At 36.0% G+C, this 10,453-nt stretch overlaps 1 protein-coding gene across 2 annotated transcripts; it reads right to left on the bottom strand.

Moving 5' to 3' along the window:
- Window positions 1–3,273: 3,273 nt before the first annotated feature.
- LOC113665410 (uncharacterized) lies at window positions 3,274–6,004 on the bottom strand. 2 transcript variants are annotated; one of them, XM_089181752.1, is made up of 3 exons: window positions 5,391–6,004; window positions 4,198–4,271; window positions 3,274–3,956 (listed from the first exon to the last, which is right to left on the bottom strand). In XM_089181752.1, the coding sequence occupies exons 2-3, from the start codon at window positions 4,222–4,224 to the stop codon at window positions 3,624–3,626; spliced, it is 360 nt and encodes a 119-aa protein (XP_089037878.1). In that variant the 5' UTR covers window positions 4,225–4,271; window positions 5,391–6,004; the 3' UTR covers window positions 3,274–3,623. The 2 variants fall into 2 exon arrangements, with proteins under 2 accessions (XP_089037878.1, XP_089037877.1); XM_089181751.1 differs by having other exon boundaries at window positions 4,198–6,004.
- Between the last annotated feature and the right edge of the window lie 4,449 nt (window positions 6,005–10,453).

Below are 10,453 nucleotides of genomic sequence, written 5' to 3'. Positions count from 1 at the left end.
AACTTAATTTTAACTGCTTCGCTGCCGCGGAAACGATTATTAGTGAAGAAAGCTCATATTTTAATATTTTCAATTCAACGTAAACAAAAATCTTTATACATGGTAAATATTCATTTGTGTCGGTATCAATTATTGTGTGACTAGCTTATGATATAAATGAGGGAGGGGAAAACACAACGCAAAACCTGGGCTCCTGTCAAAAAGTAATACCCAGGCGTAATATAATAATCGAAACGGCTAATAAAATCATAAATAAACAAGGTAAGAGTGTTATGTTAGAGTTTTTTACAAATTGTAGTGATTTATGCCAATTAACGGTGGCGACAAGTAGGCGCACCATGTATATTCCATAGTCGCTATCAAGTAAATTTTGCCGGACTTTGAGTTCGTCTCAAGATAGAACAACACAATTACACAAGGAAATTTTTACAGTAACTTTATAACAATTCTTTGGTCTTTTAAAAGCTTGAAGCTCAGTAGATTCTGTCATATCGGTCATTGTTAAAACTGTCTTTGTTTTGATGCTACTTTTCGACATAGGAAAAGTATGTCGGACAAAAATATTCACCAAAAAATAAATATTTCTTTGCCAGCTTCAATAACCACAGGGGATTAAGTTTAGATGATAAAACAGAGGATTATGTTCACAGAAATACCGGTCTAGTATATAGGTCTAGTACATTCGTTACATGAGGTCACACAACTCGGGTAATATTCACGGTGAAAATTTGCATATTTGAGCGGCCGAACAAAAAAAGTCATTTCTCGAAAACTGAAATAAATTTTCACAAAAAAACTACACCGCAATTATTAGAACATATTGGGCTACAAAATATGAAAGTAGGAGAGAAAACGAATTTTGGGCCACTTGCCAAAATATTTCAAATTTGTTCGATGGATGCTGACATCATCTCTTAAGTTTATCTAAAATGTTCCTTCACCTTAGTCAGATTGTTGAGACAAACACCTTCCATCGCAAAGCGCTTTCGACCATTATTGCTTATGTTGTCCGACCGTTTGGTAAATTCAAGTTTCTTTTTTCGTGAAAACGCAGCTTTAGAAACATCGCCTAAGATTCCTAGAAATGCGTGATGCAAAAGTAAACAGCAACTTAGATCAAGATATGGCATGTCTGGGCCGTAATCGGTAACACTAAGCAAGCTTAGTAAATGGTCCAGTACATTGTAATGCGAAGGGTATAACATGTTAGCTATCTCGCCGCTAACACAAAACTTTCAAAATTCCGCAAAGCGCGCGTATATACTGAAAACGAAGCGCAACAGCTAACAAATATATGCAAATAATGAAGTTTGGTTTCTCTGGGTTGATACAGAGAAAAAGACACACAGAAAGAGTTCCACTTCAAAGCTAAACCCCACCTCTTAATCTCTAGGATATTTTCCTCAAAGGTCCCGCTGAAGGATCGTTATGTTTTCCTCCAAAATCTTAATCATTTCAGCATGGTTGTCAGCTTTTTCATGTTCTCCTCCAAAGCCCTAATCTTGTCAGCATCATCACCGACGTTCCATTAGTCTAGTGATAAACTTTTGCGAAAGTGTACGACTTTGGACAACACCCCAGAATTTTAAAGAAATTTTTACTCTCGCTGTAAAACGGGAGTGAATCCTTATTTTTAAGCAACGTGCAAAGTCACTGCTTGCCCAGCGCTAATATCTCAGGCCCTTTTTTCAGAGACAGAATCTAAAATATTTATTTGGAACCCCGCTTTTTCTCGTGCAGGACACCCCACTGAGCCTAGGTCGATCATTCCAGCCATCTCATTGCAATTTGGAGAATGATATTTAAACGCTTCACGCTGGACAAAAGAGGAATTTCTATAGTTTCAAAACAGACGAGCTTTATAGCTTCGAGCGTGGGCAGAAACTCCTCAAGATCCATGATAACTGTTTGAAATGTAAGTAAAAGAAAAAAGAACAAGAGAAAACAATAAAAACCTCACTCTTGTAGACAAATCTTCCCATGTGTTTCTATTAAACAGTAAACCGCTTTATTTTTTCTGAGAGGGCAAGGTAACGAATCCTGCAATCTGATTGGTTCTTAGCGCGGTCCATATTTTCCTTTCTCTGCCCATGGGCAACGGTAACGCATTCTTGAGTCGCCGAGTACATCCCGACCTTCTTTGCCATTTTTCATAACTATATCTCGTTTTTCCAGCTGGGCAGTATTTTTAAGCGAAGACGTCGGTCACTACCTCAAGTCGATAAATAACTAATTAATCCTCTATTTTCACTCTCAAATCACTTTATTTGACAGAAAAATATTGGTTTCAGAATGAATTTGTATAAGCAATAGTGTCATTACGTTGGTATAAAAGCGGCCTAAAAACCGTTTGCAATTAACTTTAATCGTTCACAGAGAGTACCTAGAAAGTTAGAACGTGAGGTATTTGGTTACAGTTAAACTAATCGATGGAACTTTCATTCATTTAATATCCGAATTTTCTCAAACAATTGGTTCGTAGTGAAAGAGCGAGCGAAGTTTTAATGTCAGTTCTACAACGTATACGCTTTCAGTAAGTCTTTCCAAGTCCGTTCAATTTGGACATTTGTACCGTAAATTGCAAGATAGAAACTGAAGGAATTCAATGAGAAAAAGCCTCATTAATTCCCTTTGTGTCTCGTTGGAGTATCTCATTCGTGCATTCAATTTAGTTTTTTGGAGGAAAGACCAGATTTACACACGCTATTGCAGCAAACAAACGAGCAAACTCTCACAACTTCAAAATAAAAAATTTTAATTTACTTACAATTACTTTCCTCGCCGTTTACTTAACGAGCAGAGGTAAATCTTCGTACATGAATTAATCGGTGATGAGAGTGAATAATACTTTCCGTTGGATCATTGACTGTTTTTGAAGAAAATATTGTCGTGACAGTCCTCGCCAAACTAGTTTCATTGTTTTTCAAAAGTGTTCATGCACGGTTTCTTTTCTTGCGTGCTCTCTAGTTGACAGGTGAAATTGTAAAAATAATGTTTCAAAGTTTGTTTGGAAGCCTTCGCAATCACCTTTATCAGTACGCAAATGAAAATGTTTCGCTGAGGCATCTCTTTAATTTGCATCACCTCTATTCTGACTACCATTTGCTTGCTCAAAAATTGTTCAGTTTATGGAAGATCTTGCCGTATTTACAGCCCTAAATCATTCGGGTTCTTTCGGAAAGAAATTCGTTAAGTTAAAAAAAAAAAAAAAAAAATATATATATATATATATATATATATATATATATATATATATATATATATATATATATATATATATATATATATGTTATTTACCGGCTAAGGGTCGGTCCGCATTTTCAAGATCGAGGTCACAGTTTTTCACCATACGGAACGACCCTTAGCCGGCAAATAACATCTCTTTACATCCACTGCGGATCCAAGCTCACTTTCTTTGTGGAGCGGGGTGGGCGTGATCACAGTCCCTGAACAGTAGCCTACTCGGGATCAATTAATCTCGTAATTTTACACAGTAACAATGTCGGCGCGGTCAAGGTTAGTAAGGAACCCACTGTCTTGTGTCTTTTATAATTACATCCATCGCGGAACGAATCGATTTCGTTGGACAGGAGCGTGGGCTCATTCACTGACCAGCGGCCTATTTAGCATCTATTAATCTCGTCATTTAACACAGTAACAACATCGTGGCGATCAAGGTCAATGAAGATGTCTCTCAGAAAAGTTAAAGGCTTGTTCATTGTTTCAAATACGTTGAGGACGTGTTGCGTTGGTGACTCGTGGTTACGGTTTTCCAGGAATTGTATATCTGAGCAAGAAGCTCCTAAAATTTCAGCCAGATACCTCCAGTTTCCTGGCCTTGACTCGATGTCTAGCAGCTTCATTAGTGTCCCACGGACAGCTTCTGGAATCTTTTTTTGTTGACGAGTACGCTGCCGTGTACAAACTCCGTATTTAAAAGGATGCCGACTATTCTCCTTTGAAAAAGAATGATATCATTCAGAATATTAAAGAATGTTGATTCAAAGGAAGAAGAAAGAAAGCCCTAAACAGCTGATTAGACTTGACTACTAATTAAATATGCACAGGGAACACACTATTGGAGGCAAAAGTGGTCCACCTCGATAAATTTAAGTGCGTAGTCTTTTTTTAAATCAAACAAAAAACTTAGTAAAAGGGCTTCTTTGAAGGGGAAAACATGAATTGGTGCCCACTAACCTTCATTAAGATGTGGAATCTCTTCATATATTCTTCCCAATAAGCGAAGTCATCTTTACCACCTTCGTTTTTGTCTGCAAAGAAAGGAAAAACCGTGTTCTAGCTCAGTTTCAGGAAGATTTAGAAAACAATGGTAGTTAATATGCCAAAGCTGTGAAGCAAACATAACAAACTCATCCTTCAAACCACCTTCGATTAAAGCTACAGAATCCAATCAACCTAATCAAGATCTAACTTCTTTAAATACAAAAACATTGTCTTTGTACTCTAAAAACTGTGAGGCTCTCTATGGGTATTTCCAAAGAAATCGAAGACGCTAAGATCACCGCGGAAAAAAAGATCTCAAGATTGAAGTGAAGATCTGAAAATTGACCAAAATTTGCGTGATCAAATTGAACACTCAGATATAAAACTGTCAAAACTCGTAAACACTACAGAAAATATCTGTTATTTCTGAATTTTGGCATTTGACCACATTTCACTGCGATTTTGACAACGGTGTCAACAAGGCTGAAAACGACAAAAATAGACCACTGATAATGTAATCATTAATGACACTCTGAATAAATGTTTAAACCATTTCAATCCGAAAAACGAAGATCTTTATAAAAAAACGAAGATTTGCAAAAAATCGCGAAGAAAGCGAAGACCGTGCATACTCATAGAGAGGCTCAACTGTGTAGAAAAACCACTTTGGACTCTTCTTCAAGCATTTGTAGGGAAAAGCTGTCTTCTCAATTGTGTGAACAAACTGTTCAAGCTGAGACTGATACGTCTCAGTTTTTAAAGTAAGTTTTTGACCAGATCGCTTAATTGATTTACTTCATTTATTTTTGTTCTAAGCTTTTCTTTAAGATAATCAATTTCCTTTTGTAAGATTTCAGTGTTAGAAGGCTCATCACAGCTGCTAGAGGAACCCTCCATCTTGCTCCCTTCTGACCATTGCTGTTTACACCATTTTGCACACTCTATTTTGCTGAATATGGTTGTTTTGTTTGATAACTTTTGCTCTGTAAACTCAGGTGCACATGGCAAATCTGGAAGATCGTTAAAGTTCTTGCATTCCCCTTTGCTCCAGTGAGCAGTGCAAATGAAATCTTGTTTGAAGTAAATTCCTTTGTTTTTCAGAATTTTGGTATACTCACGTCGTTTCTCGGGGCAGTAGGCAATTTCTTTTCGTCTGTAATACTTACAGTCCTAGTTTTTAGTGTGCTTGGAATTGGTAGAGTATACCTCTTGCTTGACTTTTGGAGATGCTTGGCTTCCTGACTTGGTGAACTTGATGCTTAGTAAGTCCTTTAAGTTCAGTCTTTTACCACACAACCAGTACTTTGAGCAGATTTACACCCTCTTTCCGCTTTTCTAGCACTCTAAGTAAGCATTCTGTACCGTCTCCGGTGCAGAACCCAGTTTGGTTACATTATTTCTAAGTTCATGGCATGACAGTTCTAGGTTTAAAAACTAGCGAGTTATTGCCAATGCAAGTAAAGGGATAACTACTGTTAAGTAAGTATTGTAGTAAACTGTTTTAGCAACAGTTTACAAGTTTTTCTGTTAGCAAGTAGTTCCTTCTTTCCTTATGGGAGTTTTACCTAGCTACAATTTTCACACAAGACAGTTATCCCAAAGTTAAGAAGATCAACAAATTCAATAAATAGGTTTTTGCTTCTGCAGTGTGCTCCTTATTTTTTGCTTCCTACACATAAATTAGTTAAAGCAGCACAAACAAAAATTATTCTATCCAACATTGTTTTTAACAAAAGAGGAATAACTCCTGAAAGAATTATACATTGTTTCAATTTCAAAATGTTTTTTTCAACTTAAGCTCTTAGTGATGCCACACGACATGTATGACAGGCGTGTTCCTCTACATTAGACTGATGAGTCAAAGTTGCCTTTTTAAAATGTTAAAAGATACTGAATCACAAAACCCTTGTCAACCATGACTGCATCCCCGTCCTCAGTAATCAGTGACAGGATAATTGAAAATCAACGCCAACCCCAAGAACTCCTCAAACCATTTTTTCAGTTCTCTTGGGAGTTCAAAGTAGTGGGGTTTTACCGTGGTACCATGCCTTTCTTTCTGTTCTTTTTTATAATTCTTTTCATTCTCTATATATCTTATTCAAAAATTGGTCATATTTATAGAACCTATGAGGCTAATGCTAGAACGAATTTGTATAACCCATTTGTTATATACTAATAAGTTTTCACTAAATGCTCATCCATTCCCCTTACATTTTCCTTCATTTTTTGTTTTCTTTTCTCACTTTATTTTATTTTCTCTTTTTTTTTCCCCTCACTACTATACTATACTGTATTATTGCATGATACTTTTACACTTGTCACTGGAAACCCTCGTCAGCCCAGGGACACCTAAGCATTAGCCATTGCACCAACAGTTATGCATGTTTGCTATGTAATATTTAGTGGAAGAGGTTTTAGTTTGCACATGGCATCTTTGATGTAAACTTGATTGACTGTTCTATAGCACTATCAAATCACTTGCAAATATATCTTTCAACTTGTGCAATTTGGCTGTCTTTATTTTTTAGGAGGTAAGGAGGTGCCATAAGAAAAAGAAACCAGAATAATACCCTACATACCATACACAGTAGATAATTTATTCACCAAGCCACCCACTAAGTGGGGATTATGCCTTACATTTTGTAATAAAATCTTTAAAAAATAGATTCAGTAAAACTTCAGCATCCCTCATGTTGCCCTCCTCTCACCTAGCAGGAAGAGGGGCTGGTGGTTGCTAGTGACAAGTGCATTGCAAAATACTAAAACTGATGGAAGTTTACTTACTATTCTTGAACATAAAGGGAAATTATTCAAATTAATGTTAGGTCCATCAGATAATAACTATAGATAACTTGGTGTAATGTGCTACAACAGTGTGCACAAATAATGCATACTGCCTAATTACACAAGCATGATGCATAGAATGTTCAATTACAAGTGTGATGTCTCCACTGTCTTAATGCTGGGGAGATTAAAATCAAATTAAAGAGATTAAAGATTGAAATTCTAAATACCAAAGGAACCAAATTGAATGGGATTTAATGTAAAAAGTGAATATAATTATTTTTATGTTTAATTTATGCATGTTTGAGCTCCTAATCATGATACAAAGATATTGCTATGATAATGTAAGTCAAAAATTATGTAAGGGGGTTCTCCCTTAGAAATTGACTGTCTGGTTATTTTTCAGGGCTTACTGTACTTGCGAACCGAATCCAAAACTAACTTTTGCATTTTTATCCGTGCCGCAAAAAATTCTAGTTCCATTCATGATAAGGTTATACCAACGAACTATTTCACGAACAGCTGGCTTCGAGCGATTGTAAAAAATGCCAGTTTCATCCATGATTATCTTAATTAACGAAATAGCCCACAGACGAATGGCTTTCAGAGACTGTAAAATAGCTAGTTTCATCCATGATCATTTTAAGTAACGAAATAGCTAACGAAGGAATGGGTAAAATTTCCGCACAGCCCCATACTATTGTAAAACAAATCTGTTTTCCCAATGGCAATGTACTGTTTTTGTCATTGTTTTCTCTATCCAAAACTGAATGCATAATGTTGTATGGGGCTGTGCGGAAATTTTACCACGAATGCTTCGAGCGACTGTACAAATGCCAGTTGGTCGGGTACTTTTGTGATGTCTTTTATTTCTCGAGTGACCAAGAGAGAATTTGTCAACGAAAAATATGCTGGACACAAGTAACGGTCTTTCTTCCTAACAAATGGCTCGAAAGTTGTTGAAATGATTACAAAAAGGTCTCTCTTTCCGTTTTAATTTTTGTCCTTTCATTTACGTGAGTGTTTCACAACAACCTTATCGGTGTTGCCAAAGACACTGAGCCATGTTTTGCTTCATTGAGAAATTAAAAACCAAAGAAAGAATCTCGCAGGCGAAAAAGAAATCGTAGTTCATTAAGATTCACTTATACACTCGGTAAAAATCAAGTTATATAGTTTACGACTGATAGCTAATTTATTCAGTTTTGATCAAAGTTCGCAGGCTAAAAAATACCAGTAAAATTAGAAATAACTTGCCAAGATTTCGAAGATCTTTATAGGGGCTTCTTTGATATATCAAAGAGGGTGGAAAACCAACGAAAGAATCTCGCAGGCGAAGAAGAAATCGTAGTTCATTATGATTCACTTTACGTTAATTATGTGTAACGACCGTGTAACTGGATAAAAATCAACTTAAATAAGTTACGACTGATAGCTAAATTTATTAACTTTCGATCGAAGTTCACAGGCTAAAAAATACCAGTAAAATTAAAAATAACTTACCATAATTTCGAAGATGTTTGTAGGACTTCTTTGATATACCAAAGAGGGTGGAAAACCAACGAAAGGATCTCGCAGCCGAAGAAGTCATCATCAAAGATCGCTACAAAATAACGTACTAGACTCTAAGCAACATTCAAATACTCGCGCAGCTCTAAAAGAAGCCAATTGGAGAAAGTTGAGCAGGTCATCTGATAATTACGTATTATGGTGCGGTAGAAGCCGAATCAGATGAACAAACAGTTTTGCTAGTCAGCAGTTCATCTTAACACTGTAAGCAACGTTGAATAAGCTAAACGTCTAGACACGACTCACGAAATTTCGTTTGTTGCCATTTGTCATAGTTATATTCTCTACTGCTCTGTTATCTGAATACTTGCACAAAAAAGGTAAAACGGTGATTTTTATTTTTTTTATATTTATATGCTGTCACTTTTTGTGTACATGCTTTTTTCACAGGCTGGAGCCAGAAAAGCTGCTATTGAATCAGGTAAGTTTTAGTAATAATAATAACGACGACAATAATGATAATAACAGCAGAGATGATAATAATAATAATAGAAATTCCATCTTTATTGTCATCTTTTGAGTAAAATACATAATTTAATATCATTGTGATCTAAAATTATTATAACCTAAGCTTACATAGAAACATTTGTAATAATGATAGTAATAATAGTAATTAAAATGATGATAATGATAATAATGATGCTAGTGATACTTATAATATAATTCCACATTGGAGAAGACCTAATGCACTTTTAAAAAGAACTACTTACATCTACAGCAAGAAAACTTCTCAAACCACCAGTCTTTAGAGAAATTTGTGCCATCCTAGAGAGAATACAAATATATTTTCAAACACGAAAAATCTATCTTTTACCAAATGCATTCTATTCTTAAAATCATACTGTTATGTGCCCAATCAATTCCATGTGTGCAGTTCATATAAATTCCAACCTGAAGAACGAATCCTCCAGTACAAGGGCCAGTTCAAAATACTACATTATGTCCTTGCAAAATTCCCAAAACTTTTTAGATAATAAATTGATCCTTTCTCCTCCATGATTTTGTCTGTGACAGTGTTCTATTTTTCAGGTTCTGCATCATAGAAAGACAGTCTTGTGCCAGGTAGTGCAACTGAATACAGGCAAAAGTTATGAGTTGCGAGTGTCATACCCTTCTATGGTACTATGCTTTGAATTTTGGTTTATTTGAGATTCGTGGTAGAATTGTGGTGAGTGTCAAACTTCTGATCACATGATCCAGCCTCGAGCCACAGATGAGTCAAAGCGTTATGTTTGTGAGCAAGACATTTAGTGACCACATTACCTCTCATTAACCATGGGTATAAATAAGTTACACAAAATTCCAAGGGTAACCAATTGAAATGTGAGGGGGGCTTAACACCACAATGGACCAGCATTCCATTTAGGGGGAGTTGTGGAAATTCTAGTAATATTCCCAGTCTTAATATCACTTAAACCAGGTTAATCTTCAGTAGTAATAGTGTCTAGTTTGTAGGCTGAATCAGTTTTTTCTACCGTTGATCATTTAAGTCTAAAATGAAACAGTAATCCAAACCTTAAACTTTCTTTTATTCACATTTCTTTTCTATTTTTCACACTTGACATATACTGTCTCCCTCCCCATCTTTTTTAAGTCTTTGTTGGCCTTTTGAGGGACTTTCCTTTAAGTGGAGTTTCATTCAAGAGTGAAAAATGGACTTACATTTACCACCTTACTATTTACAGTGTAACAACAGCAGCTAAACAAACTTCCTACCACTGCTACATTGATTAGCTATGATTTTATCCTACCCGTTACTCCCCCACCCCTCCCCTCCCAAAAAATTGTGCTTCTGCATAAATTCCAACACCTTTTAGTGGTCAGATGCTGAGTAAGTTAACCTAAGTGAAATTAAAATATTCGCCCTCCCAGCAGA

The sequence above is a fragment of the Pocillopora damicornis genome, chromosome 9 (genome assembly GCF_964200805.1).
Source record: "Pocillopora damicornis chromosome 9, jaPocDami1.2, whole genome shotgun sequence".
In the NCBI taxonomy this organism is placed as follows: domain Eukaryota; kingdom Metazoa; phylum Cnidaria; class Anthozoa; order Scleractinia; family Pocilloporidae; genus Pocillopora; species Pocillopora damicornis.
Note: the sequence above shows the minus strand (reverse complement) of the source record. Positions and strands in the feature narration are given on the sequence as shown.

Coding starts and splice junctions, on each gene's coding strand:
- LOC113665410 (XM_089181751.1), bottom strand. CDS start 4,224: ATGAAGAGATTCCACATCTTAATGAAG. Junction 3,957..4,197: donor GATTCCACATCTTAATGAAG/GTTAGTGGGCAC, acceptor TCTTTTTCAAAG/GAGAATAGTCGGCATCCTTT.